Below are 26,961 nucleotides of genomic sequence, written 5' to 3'. Positions count from 1 at the left end.
TCTATTGATCTGAAAAACATGAAGCGATCTTTGGCATAAACAAGTAAGGATTTGATAACACAAAGCAAAAGATTAAAAATGTAAAGAATGTGTAAGTAAAATTATTACTGCCTTCTAATATGCTTTGTGACTAAAAAACTGATTCAGTAGATAGGGAGTGTATAAAATACCACTGTGGTTCTAAAATTCTGAGAATCGGTCTGATGACAGAGTTAGTCTGAAATTTAAAATTTTTTAAATTTTAATTTAAAAAAATAGAAAAATATAGAATATATTTCCATAAAGAAGATAAACTTCAGATAAATACAGTTTGGCATTTTAAAATTACCAGCAAAGAGACAACTAGATTTGGACATAACTTGTTCCTTCAAAACTACTGAACAATGAAAAATAGGTTATACAACGGACGCAAAAGAACTGTTAGAAACCTCGAGTTCTAGTTATGTCCTGCTTTTTTGAGCTCTCAAAATACACCTCTTGCAGAATGAGGAATGTCTTTTCTATTTTCTATAACTATAAAACTAGAGGGTAAGGTAGAATGGAAAAGCCTTCCTATCCACAATATAAAATATTAATTGCCAGAAAAAAATTCTTTCTGTGCGCGATAATGGGACAAAAGGAAGAGAGGTTCAACCAGGAAAGAAAATACCAACTTCAGATGGCTGAGCATTTTAACCTTTTGAAACATTTTCATGCGTATGATCTCATTTTAACCTCACATAATCCTATGAAGCAGAAGTAAAATTATTTTTGTCTCTATTTTGCAGATAAAGAAATAGGGGAAAAGGGGGCACTATTTGTTGCTGCTTGAAATCACAAAACCATTTCATGGATTAACAAGAATTTAGGTCTTCTCACTCCTTAACCAGGACTTCTTTCAATGGAGCTGATACAGTTAAAGGGAATCCTAAGTATATGCAGCTGAATCCAAGTAAGAAACAAAGGCAAAACATTAAAGGGAAAATAAAGGAAATGAGGTCTCTTAGTGGTAGGTTCTTTGTTGTGATTAATAAAGTTGTATACTTAACCCTCAAGCTCAAAGGAAGCTGTGGTGATCTTTTCAGAACTGTGTAAAATTAATTTAGAAATGCAATTTCTGCAAAAAGCAGAAATTTTACTTACCTAATATTAAGCAAATCTGAACCCCTTCCCCCACAAAATGACCAAACTTGTGAAAATGGGTCACGTAGCATGTCATAATCAAATAATAAGATCCTTCCAAGAAACTAAGACATATTTGTTCTCTTTTGGTCTGACTTATAACATGTTTTTCCTATTCAAATTGATTTTTTAAAAACTGTTTACCTTTCAGGGAACTAGTGCTTTCCTATATTTCACATCAACATGCAGATACTTTTATACCTGTATAAACTGTAAAATTATTGACAGAATTAACAAACAGGAAAAGGCTTACTTAAAAATTTGAAAAAGACATCTATTATGTCAAAGCTCCTTGTTACTGAAACAGTAAATTAAGGACTCCGTGAGTGTTTACCACAAAGGTATATGTATAGCTATATCAATCAACTAACAGAGTGTAGTGAAATTTAACTCATTTAGGTTATGGTACTACTTTTTTGGTTCAAAGACTGTACTTTTTAAAAAGTGGATACCTGCGGTCCATCTCTGGCTTCATAGAAGTCACCCACTCTTATTTTTGCACTGAAGCTGAAATTGTCCCTTGAGATATCCATTATTCCATTTCTGCTGAGATACTGAAAAAATCACATATTTTTCCACTTCAGGTTTTAATAATGACAACCCAGCTTTGATGTATAGCTATCTTCAGGACACTAATGCTTTGCATATTCTATCAAGGGGCTATGGATTTATAGGAGTTCAATCTAGGTTAAGTACAATAGTCCCATACAGAGAACATTTTGCATCAAGGAACTTATCTGAGAAAGGAGTGTACTTTTTTTTTCCATAAGCATGCATAATAGGCACCAAATATATGTTATTTGGTGAAAAGTATGTACCTTTATTACTTCAGGGTACTGCCTAAGTTTCTTTCCACATGGAGCATAATATGCTACTTCTCCTTGAAGGCGCCCTCCAAAGTTTCTTATTCTTGTCTCTCTCTGCCAGCTACGCATAACAGAAATGAGAATTATAACATACTTAATTTTTAAAAAACTTCTAAAAACTAAAAAAACCCACGTTTTTAAAGAATACATGCTCTTTAGAAAACATGAAAAATGCAAAGAACACAAATATTAACCCCCGATTATACAACTCAGATGCATTTACTATTAAAATTATTTCAATTTTTAGCTAAGCAATTCAATTAAAATTAATCAAAGACTCAAGTTATAAATATTAAACTCCATTAAATTTTTTACAAATCATAACTGGAATTACTTTGAGACATATTCAATAACATGTGTGTACTGACTCTTTACATCTAAAAAGCTTTAAGTGAGAGCACAGCAAACCTGGCTCCCTGCTCTTGGAGATTCCCGTACTTCCAGTGTGAAGCTTCCCAGTGCCAGTCAACCACTGTAGCCAAACTCTGGTCAAGTCCCTCAGTCTTGCCCACAGTGATTTTCCCTGTCCTTTAATTCCATCTTCACAAAATCTCTGACACTCTTAACTGCGCCCCCGCCCTTTGCCAAGCCATTTGTTCCAGCTTCTCTGGGTCACACTCCCACCCGGATGCATGCCCACCCCAGCTCCCCACACCCCAACAGCAGTGAGCCCTCATTTCAGTGGTCTGATATATCGTCTTCTCTGCCCTTCATTCTAACTCTTCTGCTCTAATAATTACTATGCGGTACATTCACTTTATTAATAGCAGAGAACGAGGAATCAAACATGCATAAATACGTGTGGGAAAAGCAGAAGGGAAATCTTGTTTTCCATACCCATATTCCAGCGGAATACGCAGTTCACGCTCATCTGTTACTCTTCTTCTTTTGGAAGTGCCTTCAAGAAAATTTAGCCAGTTAACATAAAAGACTGGTTTACACAGATGACAATTTTTTGATAGTTTTGAAGCTTCTCTTTAAATATCTTAATGACTTGGATTATTAGTGTTGTTCTGCAACTTGTACATTATTTTTAGATAGTTCAACAAAACACACTGTATAAAGTAGAGGGTTTCTTTTTCTTCCTTTGGCCGGCATGACAAAAACTAGTCTTTCTCTCCAAAGAGAATACAGGCAAGGTAAGAAGACATAGCTTTTCTCTCATTTTGTTATTTAAAAATGGCTAAAGTAGTAGGAGGGAAATAGAAGTTTCAGAAAAGTATAGAGTTGTTTTCTTTGAAAATGAATTTTAAGATGCTGAAAAATTTCAACCGCTGGCTCATATATTTAAAAATAATATAGCAGGAAAAAATACATAATGTTTATGTTCATATAAATCCATAGTCAAAAACACTACTAGATCTTTTAATTAAAGTCCAAAAAACCAGATTAGGATTACATGTAAAATTTTTCATAGATGACAGTCAAGTTTCACAAATACAAATACATACATTTTCATTAGCTGGATATCATACTGGCTTGTGGCAAATGAAAGCAAAACTAGAAATTTCCAAGGAAAAAGTGAAATAGGTAAAACAATACAGTATTTCACTATACGCCTCTGTATTTTCCTAGCCATTGAAATGAGAATAGAGAATAGTTTTGGAATATTAATGTAAAACCTTTTAATGAAGACCTCTAGAAGTTTATAAAAGGTCAAATAGAAAAATAAAGACATGGTGTGTTAATGGGGTAATAATGCTACTCACTAATGCAAACGACTGGCTATGTGTTGGGCAGAGATGCAACTGTATCATAAGTAACCAAGTGAGCTCATTATTATAAAGTACAAAAAAGTCCGCTGTCAATCAAATACTAAATTCTAGAAGCATAAACTAAACACAGAAGCAGGAAAGTATTCAAAATCAAGAGCTGTCATTAAGCAGGTTCTAAAACTGCGAGCACAGAATAAAAATGGAAATGGGTCATAGCCTCTGAAGACACACGCTGACCTTTCTTAGCCAGCCTAAGCCTAGCTGCAACACCTGATTCCAACGAGATCATCCTCAGAACACTGCATAAGTAAGAATTCTTGCTATGGTTTGCCTTCTACTTTACAATAATAAAAATAAAGTGTAGGTACCAGAGTGTGGACTTGAAGTAAGTGTGGAAGAAGGTGTGCCAAGAAAAGCAGGTGACTGGGATTCAGAACATAAGGCAGCAGGAGCAGAGCCTGGGGCTTTTGCTATGTGGAGGTTACGAGGTGTTGAGTGAGCTGTGAGACTGGTGGAAGGGCTTTTGACAGAGGAAGCTGTTTTATTCAGTTTCATTGAAGTTTTCTCTCCTTCAGTATCACTATCTGATTCATCTTGGTCTTTATCATCATCATCATCTTCTTCTGATCCTTCTGTATCTGATTCTGAATTACTATCTGATTCTGGGAAGTAAAAGAAGCATTTGTATATTATAACTAGATAATCACCAACAATTTGCAGTTTGTACCTAAATGGAATAGTTCGGGAACCGGCATCTGTGAATGAGAACTCGAATGAGCAATCTTCCTGGAGCGTAAACGTAAAAATGACTATCTTGCAAGCTATCTGAGTACAATGTATGCAGGCTATAAATCCTCAAAATTCTTCATTAAAAGTATCCATTTTACTCAAAACTTTACTCATAAAACTGTTCCTCTCATATGACACTATTCACATTCTGAGCTCTGCTTAGTGGCTTTAAATTACTTTTAATTTAACGGAGAAACTAAAGTGCAGAGGGAATCAAATTAATTATTTAAATTAATAGATCCCAATAGCTTAAGAACTATAGTTCACTATGAGGATGGGAAGGTTGGGGCTACCATCACCCTTTCATCTGGACTTTGAGATAACAGAAAGCAATCTTCTGCAGGAGATTCTTGGCTTTTTGGCAGCAGTTATTCTATGTAGGTGTAAGACTCCATCAGGCTTCTCAGGCTTTATGAGACTAGGATTACTGAAACAACCGTGTGGGATAATTTAATGATTTAATAATTAAAGTTTGTTCTAGCAATGTAGTCCTATAAATGCATCCACTCCTACAGATATACAAAGCCTATTCCTGGATTAAACTTGATAAACATAGGGCTGTATCTGTACTGTATCTTAATGGTTTCCAGAACAGCTTTTCTGCAACTGTGTTTTATGCAGTATTATCTGTCTACATTAAAGTTCATTATAAAAGCTGTCTTTGAAAGATGTTAACATTGACATTCATTATCTTTTATGCAAAGCTGTGCTTATGGGAACACCAGGAAGAAATATTACAGGAGAAGTTGTTCTTACCCTGAGCAAGTAGGTTGTTTTTACCTTATAGACACTTTAATTTGCTTAACTGATTATATTTTCCTATTCATATTGGAGGCTAGAAAATTTACAATTGGATTTGTGGGTGACCAGTAACAAATCCAAAAGCTTTGATAATATGTATTTCATCTTTGTATTTAAAATTTAAGCTCTCTTATATTTTCAATTTTCTGTGGAACAGGAAGGAAAGGGAAAGAAAAATAAAAGGAAGCTAACAACAGCAACAACAACAACAACAAACCACCAGAAAGTGAATCAAAATAAAATCAGAAAGTACTCTATATGTTAGTAAAATAAATTCTGTGTTGCTAACAGACATTCATGGGGATTAGGTTTTTGGTACTTTCTGAATGACTGTGACATGTTTTAACACGTAGGAGAGGAGATGCAAAAAGGGACAAATGAGTGGCCCTGAATTAAGTGAAAAATTAAGCAACTTCATGAAATTCATGCATCATTTATATTCACTTTAAAGTATTATTTGTTAAATGAATAAGAAAGCTGAGAATTTTACTTCGGATTTCCAATTTCAGTTGCTCCTGTATTTTACCAGCTCACTACAGAAACACACATAGCTGTGTGAAACAGTGAATGACATAACTATAAGTGACTTAAGAGCCTCTTTAAAATGCTTTGGCACATGTAGCATTTACTGAAATACTTTAAATTGTAAAATAGAAAATAACCTGATTGGCTGTCATCAGATTCATCATCTTCATCATCTTCCTCATCTTCTTCCTCATCATCTTCCTCTTCATCTTCATTTGAATCTTCAGAGTCTTTACTACTGGGAATGTCTGAATCTGTTCCTCTAAACTGTTCCACTAGCGATTTTGCAGGGTGAGAGTGCTGTTGTGTTTTGACTGGGTTTGCGCTATTGCTAACTGCTTTCTCTTTCCCTTGACCATGGAGTATGGGAGAGGCGGAGGGCATTACAGCTGTTTGACTGCCAGGGGTCCTTCTCCCACCTGTACTCAGATTTACAGGTGAGGAAAAGGGGGTACTTGCAGTAGCAATGTTTTCATTAATCTTACTCTGCATTTTAGTTTTGGTAGTAAGTGCTAGAGGAGCTTCTTGAATGACACTTTGAATAACTCCGTTTGGTTGGTGATTACCTAAAAGTGCATTTGTCAAGAAAGGATTAGGGTGGTTGTTTTCTAGTGTTTGTTTTGGATGTGCTGGTGAACTAGACGTTCCTTTTGGATTTGACAAAGCTGCAATAACCTTTTTCAGGCTCTTAGAGGACTCCGGTTTCTTTAACTGTGCTGGAAATGTCTGTTTATATTGTTCCTGTTGAAACATAAGTTAAAAGAGCAAGTCAACTGTGTACTATAAGAGCAAAGGTTACTTTTATTTGCCTTCAGTATCTGACAACTGCTTATACAGAAATTTAAATCATGATTACGAGTACTATAAAAGTAGTGGCCCTGATGACCAGCTGATTGCTGAACCTCAGCCAGACATAATATATTTAAATTCAGTTAGTCTTTCCCTCATCAGATACGTTTCTTGACTGTCCTCTTTACTATTGCTCCCATTTTCTCAATAATCCAAGCTTGAAACTCTAAAATCATCTTTACTTTTCTCCAAGTCAGCCATATTACTATGTCTTTGGATTCTTTCATTAAAATACTGCTCAAATTTAAGCCATACCATTATTTCTTCCCGCCCAACTCAATATATGCTATACACCAATGCCAAGTAAGTCTTAATATGTCTAATATTATATATTAGCTCCTCAGTCAAAAGCTTTAGTGCCTCCTCCACCATTGCCAACTTTATAAAGCCTAAATACTTAACTTTGATAATCAGATTACTTTTCAAGTAGGCACTAACATTCCTCTAGTCTAACCTGTCATGCCCTATGAGTGTCATTCCTTCACTACCCCCACATTCTGTTATAACTATTTTCTCTGCATGAAACGTCCTCCTTTTATAAATTTTAAGCTGATGAAATGCTGCTCATTCTTCAAAATCCAAACAAGAAGTTTTCCATGTTTGTAACAGCCAGAAGCACGTATGCCTCTACTCTTTGAGCACCTTTACCTCCTATATTCTATCCTGTACAGCCTACAGTCTACATAACACGAAGCTGATGGAAATGCTGGCTAAGCATTCTGTGGGAACGGCTTCAGAGCGCCTTCAGCAAACCAGTGTTGGAAAGAGTACAACAAAAGTTTAGAAAAATTATCCTTGGGAAAAATTAATTTATAAGCCATTAAGTCTTAAAATTTACATCTGTAAAAAAGAAACAAAAAAACTATTTGGCAATCGAAATTTTCTTGAACAGAATAAAATAATATGGATTTTATTAAAATAAATTGAAATGATATGCAAAAATGAACTGAAATAGAAATGATTAAAACATTTTAAGTTATAGATACAGAAGGTAAAATTCTGTAATGAAAATGGTTCCCTTAAAATGAAAATCAGCAATGCTGTCAGCATTGGACGCAGGCTCTTAACAATCAAGGCAGCAAAGATTTGTGGTGGGCATTTCACAAGAATAAAGGCAGATGGAATGTCATATAAAATGACTTATTAAATATTTTAAAGCACCAGGACTAATTAGCAGCATGCAATTCCTAATAAACTTCTTTAGTTTATTAACATCTTCATAGTATTAGTTAGAAAATTAAATTATTAAGATAATTCTTTGTAAACAAAGACTGTCACATAATATTCATACCTAAGTCAATGCCCCACAAAAAGAAAGTGCTTAATCAATATTTAATCAGTGAATAAAATATGGAAAATTATAGCAAATAATTGCATTTACCTTTTAAAAATAATTTTATAGCAAAGTTCTTAATATTAAAATACTTTAATACACTTAATTTTAGTTAATATTTATATGACATAAATATTGCATATTATAGTATATTGGATAAGTATATATATATATATATAATGTATTTAAACTACATATTTACATATACTGACTTAAATTATCAGCAGAAAAACTTAGTGTATTTTCATTTCCTAGAGGACAATTATGTCACATAATCATTTTGTACCTTTTTTTATAGGTAATAAATCTTCCCTCTAAATACACAGAATCAAAGCAGTCATAAAAACAAAAACTTTCCCTTTAGTTTTATATTTTAATTTTCTGAAATTGATCTTCACTCTATAGTTCTGAAAAATCTCTTCCCACATATTGACATCTGAAAATTTAAAAAAATAACCAGATATCTGTATTTTATAGCTAAGACTAATATCAGTTACTCTTTTACAGCAAACATATTGTCATTTTTTATCTGAGGGGTGGAAAATAAAAAGCAGGGGAGAAAACTGGGACCTGTATAGTAGCAAGTCTTGCTGCTTTAAGACATCCACTTGAACAACAGGAGCATAGGAAGAGACAGGTTTGAAGCTCTCTTCTATGTCCAAGCTCTTGCTCCCTAGCCTCTACCTGAGCCTCTGAAGACCACAAAAAAATCCTCTAGGCAAAACTTGATAAACAAAATTCACTCCTGGTCTATAGATCCAATTAATGTATACTGATTTGAATTAAATGTCTCCAGGATAAGAGTATAGAAGGACCCAATGATTAAATAAACAATCAAGAAAAACATAGACTAGTGAGGGAGGCAGATACACAGTAGATATCATGAAATAATTGAGAGTATCATAAGAAATAAAGCAAAATTATTTATATTAGATTACATATAAATAAAAATAGCTGATATAAGAGAGGTATTTATAAAATACCTTTTAAGACAACACTAGGTACCAATAACAAGTAGATAAAGTCACTTAGAATTGAATCTAATGTGAATACCCACTCACATAAAAGATTTCCCATTAACTTACCATTATTTCAGAAACACCAAATTTATTTCATCTAAATCATGGGTTTTGAGATCAAAATGATGACCTTGGTTTAAAACACTTCTGCTCTTAAATTGCTATGTGATGTTTGCAAGTGGCTTAACCTCTCTGAACCTTAATTTCTTTATCTCACACAGTTTTACAAGGATTACATAAGATCGTATGTGCAAAAGGCCTAGCTTCACTACATTTATTAAGCAAATATTTAATAAGTGACTTTCTAATAGGCAGTCATATAAATTCTTTAAATAAGAGCTCTTTGAAAAAATTAAGCAACCTTTCATAATGCAAATACTTCTTGATGTCACTCGGTAAATTTATTCATCTTAAGTGAAATATACACTAATGAAAATTAACATAACCCCAAAAATGTAATTTTTAATTTGCTTAATATATTCCTGGAGAGTCAATAATGTAATGCCAATAATAATACCTTGTTATGATTGAAGGGTACATTACAAATGATCACATGCATGATATTATGTCATTGGCCATTCCCTTTAGATCGGTGGTACTCAAATCTGGCTGCACACCTGAATCACCAGGGAAGCATTTTAGTCATGCAATACCTTAGTCTCAACACAAGAGATCCTGATTTAATTGTTCTGGGGTGGTATTTCCTTTTTAAAATTTCCCAGGTGATTCTAATGTATACTTACACTTGAAAACTACTCATTTAGATTCCCCAAAAAGCCTGATTTGTTCAAGTCATTTTTCTTTGACCCTGTTCTTAAAGTCTTCACAGTAAAATAAGAGTCAATGAACTAGAACATTGTGACTTTTTAAAGAAAGGCAAAAAATCATAGTGGTTAAGAAAAAGAACTCTAGTACCATACGCCTAGGTTTAAATTCTAGCTTTATCACTAATTAGCAGTATGACACTGGGAGAGTTAAGTTTTGTGTCTCAATGTTAGTATCCAATGAGTAAATGCACGTTCAGCACTTAAAACAATGGCTGGCAAACAGTAAGTGCTCTAGGAGTGTTAGCTAATATTTAGGGTGGTTAATGATAATTTTTGTAACCAAAAGACAGGATACTGTGTTCAAACATAATACTTATTTTTTCTCTATTCTGGGCTGGTTCTAAAATAAAAAGAAATGATCATTTAATTACTGGAATTCTACTGGACATATGGATGTAGACTATATAGTAATATAAAATCAATAGCAAGAAAATCAAGTTGAAAAAATTTCTCTGATAGGTGGTTCTGGTGTTTGTGTAAACAAAAATTACTAAAAATATTTTGTATTTCATATAATTCACTAAGAATGGAAAGTCTTTATAAAGGATTTTTACACTTAAAATTGATAGATTATAGAACTCTAGAGGTAAATTACTCAAGAATTCATTCCTTTAAAAAATACATTGATATTAGAAAAAAAGGACATTGAATTTTATACAAAAGTGAGTGTGAAGTATGTCTTATTCAAACATATTTCTCTCCTGGTTAAATAATTAAACCAGGGGGAAAATGACATGATTGTGTTGCCAAAAATATATTAAGCAGATGTACATGTAAATATAAAATCAGAGAAACTTAGTTTGCTGATGTGCATATTTGATTCCTGGTGACTAAAACGAAGTATAAAAATAAGAGTAGAATTTAATTTAAACCTTCATATAAAAACTCTTTTTTAATAAAATTCTTCTATAAATAATTTTTAACTCACCCGTTTAGATCGCAATTCACTGGTCAAAAGACTAGATTCTTCAGAGGTATTTTTATTCCCTGCTTTAAGTACATCAGGAGAAGGAACTATGAGTTTCATGTAAGTTTCCTTTTTGGCTTGATTTACCAAAGACAAAGGTTTCACATTGGACACCAATCCCGTAGACTGTATTACACTTGTGTGTTTGGTCACAGATTCCTCCTTTGCCTGAGAGCTTGGGAAAATAAATGGAAGCTGCTGTGACAAAACCTGAGGCTGCTTCTGCTGGGATTGGAATGATGAGTGAGTCTGGGATTCAGACACAAGAGGTAATGGCTGGTGTATTCTTTTTTCCTGGGCTTTTTCAGTTGCTTTCTGTCCATCTGCTTTTGGGTCTGAAATACCATGTAATAGCACCTGTAAATAAAAGTTAAAAGGCAACAGCTTTACATTTATTACAACAAGGAACACCAAGCAGAAAAAAAAAGGAACTTTAAGAAGTATTCCTAGTAATTTATGATAGACATATATAGCTCATAAGAAATACAGTAAATGTCCTTTTAAAAATATTTCTCTGTCTCCCATTCTGTGTTTTGCAAAAATGAGAACCTGCCCTGGCAGGCAGCTCATTTGGTTAGAGAGAGCATCCTCCTGATAAGCCAAGGTTGTGGGTTTGACCCCCAGGCAGGGCACATACAAGAATCAACCAATGGATAAATGAATGGGTGGAACTACGAATCCATGTCTCTCTCTTTCTCTCTCTCTCAAATCAATTTTTTAAAAAAGTAAAAACTAAAGGCCAGTTTAAGTTTAAACTTCACAGACTTTGAAAGTCAGGATAAACAAGTTAATCCCTTAATATGCACAGTATGTGGATACTGCCAAGGGAAATCTTTGTACCTGGTTGTTACTTGTATGTTGTGCTTCACTCTCTGAGTCAGAATCATCATCTTCACTTTCTTCAATACTTTGATCTTCTTCATCTTCCTCTAGATCATCTGAATCACTACTACTAATGCCTTCACTTGAGGTGTCCGATGATGTGCCGGAATCACTGTCACTGTTGCTAGAACTTTCCATAGCTTTCTTCCTTGGTTTCTGGGTAAAGACAAGATTTTCAGTAAGACACTATTTTTTGAAAAAAATTCAACTTTCAGTAAGAGGAATGCTCTTTTAATTTTCAAATGATATTTTCAATCTCAAAACATCACTTTAGGAAACAGGGAAAAGTCACATGTTAGAAGGGTAATTATTCAACAAACTAATCAAATTTACTTATGTGACAAGACTTTTCCAATAAAATATACAAGCTCTGACTGGAAACCTCAATACAGTATATTCAAAACACAAAGAGTAATTTATAAAATAATAATTCCAATTATAAGGGTTACATATATGGAAGTTCTATATTTAGCTTTAGTCTTCTTTCTTTATGCACATAGTGAATCAGTAGCCAAATATGTACATATAACATGCCAAATACACTTTTCTAGGTGCTGGACTACAATGATGCCTAAGATAGAGTCCTTGTCTTCAAGAAAGTTGCATTCTAGTGGTGGTGGTGGTAGTGGTAGAGTAGACAGATGATTAATATAAAAGCAAGTAATTCCATATAGTAATAAGTGCTATAGGGAAGAGAAGATAGGTAGAAAAGGACATACAGGCTGCTTTAATTAAGCTCAAAAATTTAATTTTTTATACTTCACATCAAAAATGAAAAATATGATAAAGAGATTAATTTTTGGAACATTTAAGATTCTACAGGAAAAAGGAAATCCAAAGCTGGAAGAAAGGGACATTAGGTCACATAAAAGGAAAGTTGGGGGTTTAAAGAATAGACAATAGTAGTGGATAAAAAGAAAAAAATCTTGAGATGAATTATAATTAAAAAGCTATATAACAATAGAAAAGTTAAAATTCTGCCAACAGAAAGACTGAAAAGGAGAAATATTGAAATGATAGAGCATTAAGATTGAGTACAATCCGAAGTTACTTTAGAACATTTCAATACTGTTTGCTGATAGATAAAATAAAGAATAAAACATAGAAAAGTAATAAATTACAAAAGCAATAAATCACGAAAGCTATGGTCTTAACAGATAGGGCCCTTCATGACTACGGGGCTTGGGGAATGAGAGACAATCATATACTTCTTTACTAGGAAGCCAAATTTAAGCCATAGTCACAGATTGCAAATCTATACTGTCTCCTTTGTACCTTCTGAAATTTGATTTAAATTGAATAAAATGCATATAAGTGAAGGGAGTCACCCCTGCTGTTTTATTCCGCTTTCAATGGTACTGTTTTAACTACTCCAAACTAGCAACGGTAATGCTTCCTCGACATACACACCTTCAATAAGCCAACTAATATTTACCATCATTCCCTGAGCTATCTTCTCTTACAGTAACAGTGACAAGGAACCAAAGTAGAGGTGAAAGGGAAACAATAGTAATATAGTAATATTAAGCCTAACATTTGTTGGAGAAACACCTCCTTTCTTACAACCAAAATCTGTTGTATTTCTAAGCACCTATAGCAAGACTATAAACATCATAGGGATCTAAAATGAAGTTATCACTTTTGGTTTCAACAAGGGCTAGCTACAAAAGGAAAGAAATAAGGGAGCTACAGTGACTTAGCAGGGAGAAATAAACTCCTATTCAAATGCCTAAGTAGTCTTTGTAGGGTTTTTTTGAAGATGGCACGAGAAATGGGGCCTGCACTCCTCAAGAGTGGGGTCTAGAGGTGTAGATCCTGAAGCTTTGTGGTATGTAATATTCACTTGCAAAACTTGTTGCAAGCAGCAGATTCCTGGGTCCCATTTCCAAACAGCACACAGGGATCTGCATTAACAAGCCCATAACGTGATTCTGATGCAGGTGGTTTTGCATAGCATACTCTGACCACGTGCAAAGAGTCTGTGCTTTTATAAGGCAACAAATTTAGACCCCATTTAAAAAGGAGGGGAAATGTGAACAGACACATCCAGATATTAGAAAAAAGAAAATGAGTGTCAACATCACCAATTTCATCTCTTTAATTGCTATTAGTGTGTGTATGTAGGTACTTCATTTCTGTTCACACATAATTAGGTAGTATGTCTCTGATATGCCGTTTAAACATTTTAAAAATGAGTCTTCTTAGGTTTATCAAACAATGATCAAAGAAGAGCTTATTAATCCACCTCTGCCCCATTCAATCTGGAAAAGCATTGCAGAACCCTCTCCTTGAACTTCCATTTTACTGTATAGTTATTTGTTCTAATAAAAAACAAATACCTATTCAAGAATATTATGTACCGGGCATGCTTTAGTCTCTGGGGACAAAGGGGTGTGACAAAGAGACAGCAACTCTGCCCTAGTGGGATCTGGGTGCAGAGAATCAACAAACAATATAAATAAGGGTTTTTAGAGATAAATACCATGATTAAAACAGGATAACTGGATAGACAGTATGTGTTGGGAGTGGGGTGGGGTCAAGATTTAGATGCAGTTATCAGGTAAGACCTTTCTGAGCTGAGACCTAAATAAAGAACAAGAGAAGGACATTCAAGACAGGAAACAGCAAAGGAAATGAGTTTGTTGTGTTCACAGACTGGGGAAGCCAACTAGATTAGCTGTGGCACAGGGATGCAGGGACATAGGAAATATGGCAGGACAGACTGGCAGGGGTCTTATGATACAGGGTCTTGTAGGCTAAGGCCATGGAGGGATTAATTCTAAGTGGGATAGGAAACTATTGGAGGGAGTGATCACATATGTTTTAAAGTCATAAAACCACTTATGTTTTAAAAAGACTGTTTTGGCTGCTGTGGTATCAATCATTTTTATGGCAGCAGGAGTGGAACTTATTCAACCTTGAATTTATTTTTTTCTCAATAGGCTGTATTACAAACATAGATTTTAGTTTGTGACTTACTTTGTTTAATTTAAAATATCTTTATTCTAAATAAACATGCAGACTAAATGAGGGAATTGGACTTAAGGATTTCTAATGAGCAGTACAAAGCTATGTAACCATACCTTCAGAAAGGATTATCAAAATTAGCTGAAGAACATTTTTTCAAACAACACAGAGGGCTAATGCAGCAATATATTTTTAGAAAGCTTTTAAAATTGAATATTACTGGGTAAAAGAGAATAGGATCTTCTTTAGTGCCAATGCCCTTCATCTCCATTTTCCTTGAACAACCTACTACCATAAACTCATGCCAAACCATGTATTATCCAAACGGGCTCTTTTTTGGAAATTCTAAGTTCTAGTATTCCTCACTTGATAGCCCAGGTCTCTCTAGTGTTATTCCTATGCTACCTCCGAATCTGTCCCTTTATATCATTAGAGAAGTGCCTCTCAAAGTTTTTAGTACCTATTACTGGGAACACTTTTTTCTTTAACAACACTGATCTTGTTTAGGAATGTCAATGTAGAGTCCTTATAAGAACTAAGGACAGGGACTTTTCATATCCATGCCTCCAAAGTCTTGCTCAATGCCCTGTACATAGTGGAGGTACTGAAGATTTTAGATTTTACTAGATTTTAGCACTACTTCTAAGAGGTAGGATAGTATAAGTTTTAAAAATATGGATATTCAACTTGTAGAAATATAAATGGAAATATATTTAGGGCATGAGGTGTGGGATTTGTTTCAAAATACTATGCTAGTGCCTGGCATGCAAAGAAGCTAGCAGCAGCACAGATCGGCCCTTGGAGCTCACATGATTGGAAATGCCCTTGAAACACATGATAAGGGAGGAGAGTAAAGAACACTTGAAGAGCAACAGGTAGAGAACTTCCACTCAAGATGGTGGTGTAGGTAAAAGTGATACTCAAATCCTCCCACAACCACACCAAAATTACAACTAAAATACAGAATCACCATCATTCAGAAACGCCTGAAATCTAGCTGAACAAAAGTCCTACAACTAAAGACATAAAGAAGCCGCATCGAGACTGGTAGGAGGAGTGGAGATGAGGAACAGGATGATCCTACACCTACGTGTGGCACATAAAAATAAGGACAGATATCTCAGCTACAGAGGTCCCCACTGAGGAGCGAGGGGTCCCAGCCCCACACCAGACCCTCTGTCCCAGGATTCCAGTGCCAGAAAGAGAAGTTCCCGTAACTTATCACTGTAAAAACCAGTGGGAAGTTTGGCTCAATAAGACAGAGGCTGCAAGAGTCCCAGGCATTCCTCCTAAGGAGCCCATGCATGAACTTACTCAGACTCACTCCACCTGAGTTCCAGGGCTACGACAGCAGCCTTCTGCCAGACAGAAGTGCTGGCAGAGGCCATTTTTCCTTTGACAAGATACACTCCCCCACCCCCAACCCCGCCCCAGACCCTGCAGGTAGGCAGGCACCATTTCTTAGTCTCCATTAATCTAACTATCATTGTTCGACCCACCCTGATGATTCCGAGATCCCACCTCAACTAACATTTGGTCCCACCCAAGCTGTTTCCAGTGTCTTTTCCACAGGAATGGCTTATCTTGGCTCATGCTTCAGACTTTACTAAAATCTTTCAAACAAGCAGCATTTGGCCTAAGCATGCCCCATACCACTTACTAAGTGGCCCCAGGGCCAGCACTAGTGGCAGCTGGCCTTGGTTTGCAGCTTGGCCTCTCCTAGGTGCCTCAACCCCCAGCACAAGTAGCAGCCATCTGCAGATCACTTTGTAGCTTATGCTGGGCGGTCCCAGCAGAAGACAGGTGGCAGGTAACCTTGGTCCGTACCTCCTGAATGGTCCAAGAGCCAGCACACCCAGTGAACAGCTTTAGACCACATAGGAACACCACCCAACCACCTCCACAATGAACAACACTCGAGGGGTGGACTCAGCAGGTACCAAAGCCCCATTGAAGTAAGTTCTGCTCTGTGGGGTGGGCCCCTGCACAGCTGATTCTCCACAGTGATTGCAGCCAGTCTTTGCAGCTGATCAGCCTGGGGGTAAATCCCTCCCACTGATGTGCCAACAGCAATAAAGGCTCAACTACAACAGAAGAGTGTACAAGGCCCACATTGGGAGTGGGGCACATGCACACGCACCTGGAGTGCCCGCCCAGCTCAGGTGACTGAAGAGGCTGCACCACGGGAACCTACAGGACACCTACCACATTAGGCCATTCTACCAGGCCTGGGAGACATGGCAGCACTACCTAATACCTAGAAACAAACACAGGGAGGCTGCCAAAATGAGGAGATAAAGAAACATGTCCCAAATGAAACAACAGAATAAAACAACAGAATAAAAGAACTAAACAAAGTGGAGACAAGCAATCTCCTAGATGCAGAGTTCAAAACACTGATTATAAGGATGCTCAACAAACTTAGCAGAAGAGCAGATGAACTTAGAGGGAACTTAAAGAGCATAAAAAAAGGACATGGAAACCATAAAAAAGAACAAGTTAGAAATGAAGGATACACTAACTGAAATGAAGAAGAATTTATGGGAAATCAACAGAGGAGTAGATGAAATCAAGAATCAAATCAGGGATTTGGAATATAAGGAAGCAAAAAACACCCAGTCAGAACAACAAAAGGGGACAACTTCAAGTGTGCCAACATTTGCATCATGGGGGTACCAGTAGGAGAAGAGAGAATGAAACTGAAAAACTATTTGAAAAAATGACAAAAAACATCCCTAACCTGGTGAAGGAAATAGACATACAAGTCCAGGAAGTGCAGAGAGTCCCAAAAAAGATCAACCCAAAAAGGCCCACACCAAGACACACCATAATTAAAATGCAAAAGGTTAAACACAAACAGAAAAATCTTAAAAGCAGAAAGAGAAAAGCAGTTAGTTACCTACAAAAGAGGTCCCATAAGACTGTCAGCTGATTTCTCAACAGAAACTCTGCAGGCCATAACTTTGAATGGCAAGAAATATTCAAACCAATAAAAAGTAAGGACTTGTACAACCATGATTACTATACTACCCAGAAAAGCTATCATTTAGAATCAGACAAGAAAAAGCTAAAGGTGTTTATCACCACTAAACCTGTACTACATGAAATAGTAAAGGTTCTTCAAGAAGAAAAATTTTTTTAAAAAAAGACAAAAAACATGAACAATAAAATGGCAATAAATACATATCTATAAAAATTGAATCTAAAAAACAAAACAAATAAGCAGAACAGAAACAGACTCATAGATACAGAGAAAATTTTGACATTTGTGAGATGGGAGAGGATTTGGGGGGATGGGTGAAAAAAGCCAAAGGATTGAGAAGTACAAATTGGTTGTTACAGAACAGTCATGGGGATGTAAAGTACAGCATGGGGAATATAGTCAATAATATCCTAAAACTATGTATGGTATCAGGTGGATATGAAATTTATCAGGATGATCACTTAGTCATATAATGTCTAATCACTGGGGTATATACCTGAAACTAATATAATATTGTATGTCAACTGTAATTGAAAAATAAAAAATGATTTGAAATAAAAAATAAAATAAAAGCAGGGAACAAGAGGGAAAAAAAGAGAAACAAGTAGAGAGTGTAACCCTGAAACCTGAGTCCTTGGAAGGAAATAACCAAGAATCTTTTATCATATTTGTTACAGGGGAAAGGGAATGTTTGTCTTGGAGCCTAAGAACAGTCTTGTTCAGTTTTTGTGATTGGGTACCATGGGGTTTTTCTTGGCTTTATCAGATGACCTTCCCCCAGATCCTCAAATGCCTTCTTGTATTCTGGAAAACATTTTTCTTCTGTTGAGAAGGAAACTGAAATATTTAGAGGAAGCATTTCTATGAAATATGCTTGATAAAAGGAAAAAACAAATTTTTATTTGTTCTGTTGATCCTAGAAAAAATATAGAGCTTGTGCTGTCTTGAAGGGCAAGGAAAATTTGATAAAATAGTTCCTTAGGATTAAAAATTAGAGCTTATGAGGCATGTTTTTCAGATTTAAAGTTCAGATAAATGCTACCTGTAGTCAGTGGCTAGCGATATCTTGCTCTTGTGTCAGAAGCTTCCCAGCCCCCTTGATATTATAGCTGAGATGGTAGAGAAAGAGATCTGTGCAGGGTCACAAACTTTTGATGCTCTTTTCCCAGAAAACCATTCCCTAAAAGTGGTTTTCATAAAATGTAGATGAGAAGACATTGCTCTATTTATTACCTTTGTTCCCAGAAAGCTTGCAGTTGATGCTAAGGATTTAACTGAGAATAAACCAAGATTTCTCAATCAAGAAGAAATTACAAATGAGACCAAATTCACTGACAAAAGTGCACTTACTGAAAATTCTGGACATAATGTGTTAGTTCATGTAGGTGGAGATACCTCAGCTTAATTGGTTGAATGAATGAAACCAAGACTCAGTGATGACCTACATTTAACAAAGCTGAAATGTCACAGATTCTCTGGCATGATGTGGAAGAGGAAATCCAAAGGCTTATTTAGAGTGACAAAAATATTGAGGTGGATTTACCACATGTGATCTTCATACCCACCCTAATCCTCATATGGCTTCTATAACAAATGGGGTCTAGTCAGGAGGCAGAGCCACATTAGCAACTTGAACAGAGAAATTTTATCATAAAAAATTATTAACTAGTAACAGAAGATGAACTACTAAGAGGGGAAAAAAGAAACCTCTAAAGAATACTGGAATAAGCCCTAGTCAGGTAGCTCAGTTGGTTAGAGCGTCATCCTGAAATATCAAGATTGCAGGTTTGATCCCTGGTCAGGGCACATAAAAGAAGCAACCAATGAACACATGAATAAATATAACAGCAAATCAATGTTTCTCTCTCTCTCTCTCTCTCTCTCTCTCAAATCAGTAGAAAAACAACAATTAAAAAAATACTGAGATAAAAAAGTGAATGGAATAGCCACTTCCTGTGGGCTGAGGCACACTAAGATAAACTTGGAGGAGGGCCTCTCTTTTCCAGCCCCTTATTACCTAAGACTTAGCTTTAAACTTTGTTGGAGACGATGTGGCTGTTGCCCACTGGATGGCAGAGAAGCTCACTGAGGTATCACCGGTCAAGGTCGGAATGTCAGAAAAACTTGCTGGGAACCTGCTAGCTGGGGCACCAGTAAAATCAGTTAGAAAGCCACCTAGTGGCATTCCAGCAAAACTTACTACAGTGGTCCCCCCTTATCCACAGGGGATGTGTTCCGTTACCCAGTGCATGACTAAAAGTGCAGATGGTACTGAACCCTATATGTAGTATGTTTTTTCCTATACCTACATACATATGATGAAGTTTAATTTATAAGTTAGGCACAGTAAGAGATTAACAACAATAACTAATAATAAAGTAGAATTATAAAATGTGAATGTGGTGTCTCTCCCTCCCTCTCTCCAGTAATTTTTATATTTTTCAGTCCAAACCATCCCTTACTTACAATAAATGGCTTGGTGTCACTCATTTCAGGATCCCTTGCTGAAGTCTCCATATAGGCTCAATATCTGGGACAACACATTGCTGTCTAAAACATGTTTTCTGTTCAGGTCTTCCACCCACTAATTTAATGTCTTTTCCATCTTAGCTAAAGCACTTATCACACACTGTGGCCGTAACTTTTGTAGTTTAAGGTGCAATAGCAAAACTACCACAAATTTCTTTTTCCTTCTTCACAATTTCAAGAATAAACGATTCATTTTACTGTGGATCTTAGCAACCTCAGGATGATTTTTTTTTTTCATTTCTTTGTCAAGAACTTCCAGCTTTCCACTTAAAGGAAGCACTTTGCAACTTCTCTTTGGCACATCTGAATTGCCACCATCTCTACTCTTGCACTCTGGGACCATTATTAGGTAAAACAAGGGCTACTTGAACACAAGCACTGCGACACCATGACAGTCGATTTGATAACCAAGACAGATAGCTGGTGACCAACAGGCACGTAGTGTACGCAGCCTGGATACGCTGAGCAAGGGAATAATTCACATCCCAGGTGGGATGCAGTGAGACGGTGCAAGATTTTATCATACTACTCAGAACAGCACGCAATTTAAAGCTTATGAATGGTTTATTCCTGGGATTTTCCATTTAATATTTTCAGATGGCTGTTGACCACAAGTAAATGAAACCACAGAAAGTGAAACCACAGGCGGACAAGGGGGGAACTACTGTAATAAGCTGGGATGCCATGAAACTCACTACATCATGTGCATTACTGAGTCTCCTACACACAACTGGCAGCCACAGCATGAGGCGAGAAGAAAACACGAACCAAGAACAGAAACCCCTTCCATTCCAGTGTTTCTCCAAGACCTAACGTAGTGCCAACTGGCAAAAAAGGAAAAGGGTGGATTTAGAACTGAGAGGCATTAAATTGATGACCTGTACAGTTGGGGATATAACAAAATGAAGTTGTCCACGCGCCAATAACTACTGAGCCTGAATAAAGGGTATACAAGATTATTATGCTTGTTCTGCCTACACTGTATATTTGAAAACTTTCATAATGAAAAGTTTTTTTGTTTTAGGTTTCCAAAAGCATGGGCTCTGGAGTTAACCTGCCTGACTTCAAATCCTGAGCACTAACTGCCTAACTGTTTTAGGGCTCTGTTTCCCCATTTTAATAACAGTACCTACCTCATTAGGGGTACAGGGAGGATTGAAATGGATATTACATGTAAAGCAATTAGTGCAGAGCTGGTATGTTCTCAATAAATCTTAGCTATTATTACTATTTGTAATATTTATTGGTGCTGACAGTTTTAATTTTTAAGATACATAATATTAGTACCACACCATAAAAATAAACACCCACTTGGTAAAAACAGAACTTGGTAATTCACAAAAAATTATTCCATAGATTCATGTGGTTTGACCTTTAGAATGCTACACATAGGTCTGATATACATTTGTCCTTCAAAGAATAACTTACCTTATCCTTGATTTTGTCAGCTCTAGCATCCAAAGGCTGGTTTTTGTTTTGATCCTGATTACATTTCCGATTTCCTCCACCTGAGCTTATACTTTTAGTTTGTCCCACGGAGCTAGAAGCAGTAGTGGACAGTACAGATGTGTTGATACCAGATACGGAAGATGTACTGTTTCCATTTATTGACCCATTTACACCTTGAAACAAAAATCAAGATGTTTATACAATAGAATTTATTCAACCACATAAAAGAATGAAGTAATGATATACTATTCTACAATGTGATGATTCTCAAAAACATAATGCAAAGTGAAAGAAACCAGACACAAAAGGTCCCAAATTGTATGATTCGATCCATGAGATATTCACAACACATCAACCCTTTTGGGGTGGTGAAAATGTTTTAAAGCTACATGAAGGTGATGGCCGCACAACAACGTGAACACATAAAGTGCCACTGAATTATTCACTTTAAAATGGTGCATTTTACATTTATGTGATTTTCACTTCAATTTTTTAAAACGTTTAGAAGGATAATTAAATGCAAATACTCATCCTTTTGGATTAAACTCCCCCAAATACTACCTCAAGCGAAAAGAAAGATAATAATAAACCATCTAAAATGCTATTAGAATTTGCAAATGATAGTCTAACAACCATTAACAAGAGAAATATTAATGATCATTTAAAAGAAAAGAGGAATACTAGGACATTAGTTTTAATAAACTTAATCTTAATTACAGAATAAGTAAAATATTAATAAAAAAGCTAGTGAGATACAGAGGAAAAAGCGGCAGCCTCTGGAGTTAGAAGGCCTGGGTTCAAATCCTGACTGTGCTACATGAATCTATAAGCAACATTTCCTTGTCTAACTTATTTAACCTTGGTTGCAAAAAAATACTAAATGGTATTTAACATTGGTTGCAAATGGGAATACTTCCAATCTCGAAGAGTTATTATAAGAATTAAGCAAGACAGTGTGGAAGTGTCTAGCACAATGCTATATAAATGTTATTAAACTTGAACTCTACTGATAATAGGTTTGAAATAGGGGCTTTTTAATACTTCGTTGAAGTTAATATGGTACCTTTTTCAGGACCGTTTCGATTACTTTTTCCTGAAGTCCTTGAATGGAATGAAGAAGAATCATGATTCTGGGCTGGAGGAGCAAACAGTGGTGGGATTCCCAGCAACGGTGGAAAGAAGGCTGCCCCCGTACGAGTGTGAACATCTGCTGTTCGCCACCATTCTGCACCTCAAAACCAAACACCAAACAAACAAGCAGAAATATCTGAATTAACTTTTTAGTTAAAGTAGCAATGCTTTTTATATTTTATTCCTGGGAAAAAAAGTTCACGTTTCAACTTGGAACACAATTGCTGAATTCCACAGTTCTGACCATCTTTCTAATTGCAAGGTTGCTAATTAGAAGTTATACTCTCGTCATTCCTCTCATTAAGGTGGCATCCAAGAACCTTCACTCAGCAGCCTCCTGAGTTCAAGTTTATAAAGGACAAGGGCCGTCTATAATTATAAAAATAAAATGGAAAACTTGGAATATTAAAGATTTATTTGACTCTGATGACTTATACCATAATTTTCTAAAATAGGAAAGAAACAATATATGTAAGACTATACCAATCTATTTTAATACCTTAGAATTTAAGGTTACCATCTACAATCAGTGATAAAAATTTCCTCATATTACATAAAATATAGATCTGGCTCTGAAAAATCAGGCTGTTTAAATAACAATACAAAGAATACTGTAATCTATTATACTTCAAATGCGTTTATGAAAGAAAACGTTCTACACTCAAATAAAAACATAAAGACAGCAAATCAGTAAGCCTTTGTTTTTCATTTCTTTTTTGGGGGGACTAAGAATGAAAAGGGCTCAAAGAAGATTTCAAAACAAGTAAATCACATTAAAATATGGAAGATTTATAAAGATTCACCCCTTCAAATTAATGAAAAAAGCTTAAACTTTGGTCGTACCTCCTCTCATAAATTACAAATAATAGTGATTGCTTTATCACTGCGAAATGACTAAATATAGAAAATCACCAAGTGCAATTTAGATGTTCAAACTGTGGCTTTCAGCTAAAACTTTTAGAAAAGGAGAGAAGCCAAATTTTATAGAATACATTTTTGAAGGAAGAGTGAGGATTAAGAAAAGATCTGAAAATAATCCAAAGGAAAGCCTGGTGTTGCCCTTTCTAAAATCTCAGAAACAATCTTTTCCAACTGACTAACCTGCTAGATTACCATATTAGTTATAACCTTTGAGGCTAATCTTCCAAGATATATGCAATATTTTTTCATTGACTGTAACAACCATAAGGAAATTAGAGGGGGAAAGCTCCCAATAATATAGCCTGGGAAAATTTCAATATTTTCGATATACTATATTACATGGTCTTTAAAGCTTTTCTAGAAATATCACTCTCCATTAAAAATAGGATGTAAAGTGATACACACCTTTATTATCTAATGGCAAAACTCGCTTTTTTTTTTTTTTAAAGTGACATGTTCATGGTGGCTGCCATTCTGAAAGGTCTAAAAAACCAGTATAAGCAGAAAACTGCAAAAGCTATTCTTCTGCACGGCAGGAAGGCGCTGCTAGTGAAATGACACCCATGTATATTCAGCAGTGCCTGAATGACGGGAACTCAACCGAGAATACCTACACAGAAGCATTAATCATTTATCCACTGCTTAGATGAAAGAAGTGTATTTAGATAGGGAGGAAAACTGTGCATTTTGAGCTTATATCAGCACAGTTGGAATCTATTGTTATTTATAGGTTTGAAAACTAGGTTCCACATAGCTGACAAAAAAGGGACAGAGGTTTTCCAAAGATATTTATATTATTTAATACAGAGTCTATAATTAAAGCATTACAGTTGAATGTATAGACTTTGTAAACAACCAGCAAATTGGTAAGGCAATCAAAGCGTAGTAGGATTGAAATATTTTAGACATAAACTCAGAAAAAAACACAAAAATGTACTTTAGAATGTCAATAGTGCACAACAGGGGTGAGAAAAAACAACTGGGGAAAGTGTGTGATAAATAAGCTGACCCCACAAGTAAAAAACAAACAAACAAAAACAAGTATAGAAGGTCAATCAAATAAAAAGATAAAAAAGATAGGGTTTCTAACTACAAACTTTACAAATGTCTAATATTTCATAGGAAGTACTATAATTTTTGTTAAGTGAGGGCTTATTTATCTTCCAAACTGAAGAAAATTAAAAAATTTAGTCACTCACAAACTACCTTGTTTATAGCATGATGGGGACAAAATAAGGATTACATAGTCCAGCACATGATGAATTTCTAAATGTATTCAAAGGATGTGGCAGCCCTGGCGGTGTGGCTCAGTGGTTGAGCATCCTCTCATGCACCAAGAGGTCGCCAGTTTGAGTCCCAGTTGGGGCACATGCCACGGTTGTGGGCTCAGTCCCCAGTAGGGGGCGTGCAGGAGGCATCGATGTTTCTATCTCTCCCGCTCTCCAAAATCAATTAAAAAGCATATATATTTTTTTAAATGAATATTTTTTTAAAAAAGGAGATAACAGCATAGAGCAACATTAATCATATTCAACTGAACAATTCTAATATTTCAGAGGCCATACTAAATTTCATTTTGAACCTAGAAGATAGAGAATTTTAAAATTTCATACTTGATAGAGCCAGACACTTCACAAAATTCATGGTAATATAATATAAAAATACAATAATCAAACATGGTATAGTTTTAAAGAAATTACCATGAAATATAATTTCAATATTAAATAAAAATAATTTTATTATACCAGTGACCATTAAATGTTGCATCTGTTGATTAAATCATTTGGAATGCAGAAAAATTCACATGTCCAAAAAATTTAAAAATAAATTAATCATTTAAAATTCCTAGCAATTTCTTCCCTGTGTGTCTTCATTTATTTATTATGTGATTTCAAAAATTTGGCATTTTGATTAACCTTTTGAATAAAGCCAACTATTGAGAATTTAAATTTGATATTATACCAAACCTACAACTTAAATAAGTCCTTTATAACTAGGCACACACTCTGATCATTTGGCAAAATAGTATTCTTCTACAGTCATACTTTTATCACTAAAGACTATCTTGTAACTGTTTGTTAATCCATCTCCTAAAAACTATAAACAACATAACATATATTAGTGTATTTCTCAGTGCCTGGCCTAGTGCACAGAACACCGTAAATGCTCAAAGAATTATGTACAATATATGAGTGAGTGAAAAGTTTATGTAGATTGGGGAACTAATTTTTTTTCTATACAGTGGAAGTATCAATATTGTTGAAATGCAGATAAATAATTCTTTATACTTGTTAACCACCATTCCAGTGCAGAAGGTATTGGATTTTAATAATACAGTAATTACACTGTTGTTTAGAAATGCTCAAAGGCAGTAATATAATAAACCATGAAACAAAAAATTTAAGATACTAGTAACTATATTAGCACCTATTTTGATTTTTATTCAGCAATCCTATATTTCAGAAAATATCTATTGAATGCTCATCTTGCTAAATTATTCTAGAAACTGACTGAATTAAATTTCTATTAGTATTTTTAAAACCAATATTAAGACTCATTTTAAGACTCTATTTTACCTTTGTATTCACACTACCCCTCCCCACCACCCCCTCTCCTCTAGAAACTGAAATAAAGGAATAATATGATTCAAAACCAGTACTTGTAATATAGTCAACTTTTCCATTCTGTATGCATATGTATAAAAAGCACTTCACAGTTCTTTACCATAAAGTGGGCAAGAGAAAATAACAGTAATAATAGTTACAATTACGCACTGATTGTGTGTGAAAATGCTGCATTCAGCACTAAACATGGCTTATCTCCTTGAATCTTCACAGGTACTACTATTGTTATCCTCATTTCTCAGGTGAGGCAACTGTGGTTGAGAGGTCAAGTTACTTGTTCAAGGTCACACAACTAAAATGCAGCAAAGCCAGATTTAAATTCAGGTTTGTTTGTGTCTACATTTAAGCTCTAATTTTTAAACATCCCTTACTAAAATTTATTAAAGTGAAATTACTCACTGGAAACACTTAAAGTTTAGTCTTTCAAAGTAATATAACAAGACAAATTATAGCATGTTTGTGTAAGTTAAGCTTTAATTGGTGTCTTACTGAACTCCTGAATTCTCGCAATCTGTAAAATCTGCGGTAATTCTGGTCTTTCTGCTATGTATGTGTTGCAAATCTAGAGTTGTTTGATTGATTATTAAAAAAATATGGAATCTAAGAGCCAAGCTTATCTTTCT

General features: G+C 35.2%; 1 protein-coding gene across 10 annotated transcripts in view; it reads right to left on the bottom strand.

The window, feature by feature from the left end:
• The window catches only part of LOC107541990 (bromodomain adjacent to zinc finger domain protein 2B), a 294,279-nt gene that overhangs the window by 136,195 nt on the left and 131,123 nt on the right, over positions 1-26,961 (bottom strand). For 4 of the 10 annotated variants that reach the window (XM_016220936.2, XM_087819827.1, XM_087819833.1 and 1 more), the window contains 9 exons: positions 22,726-22,893; positions 21,642-21,835; positions 11,693-11,890; positions 10,814-11,209; positions 5,995-6,598; positions 4,111-4,404; positions 2,865-2,925; positions 1,980-2,088; positions 1,614-1,715 (listed from right to left, as the gene is read on the bottom strand). In XM_016220936.2, coding sequence (XP_016076422.2) covers positions 1,614-1,715; positions 1,980-2,088; positions 2,865-2,925; positions 4,111-4,404; positions 5,995-6,598; positions 10,814-11,209; positions 11,693-11,890; positions 21,642-21,835; positions 22,726-22,893 — 2,126 coding nt within the window. The remainder of the gene's footprint in view (positions 1-1,613; positions 1,716-1,979; positions 2,089-2,864; positions 2,926-4,110; positions 4,405-5,994; positions 6,599-10,813; positions 11,210-11,692; positions 11,891-21,641; positions 21,836-22,725; positions 22,894-26,961) is intronic. The other 6 variants (XM_087819825.1, XM_087819829.1, XM_087819826.1 and 3 more) reach the window with 4 other exon arrangements.

This window comes from Miniopterus natalensis, chromosome 8 (assembly GCF_054644295.1).
Source record: "Miniopterus natalensis isolate mMinNat1 chromosome 8, mMinNat1.hap1, whole genome shotgun sequence".
In the NCBI taxonomy this organism is placed as follows: Eukaryota; Metazoa; Chordata; class Mammalia; order Chiroptera; family Miniopteridae; genus Miniopterus; species Miniopterus natalensis.
This window is presented reverse-complemented; position numbering and strand designations above follow the sequence as displayed.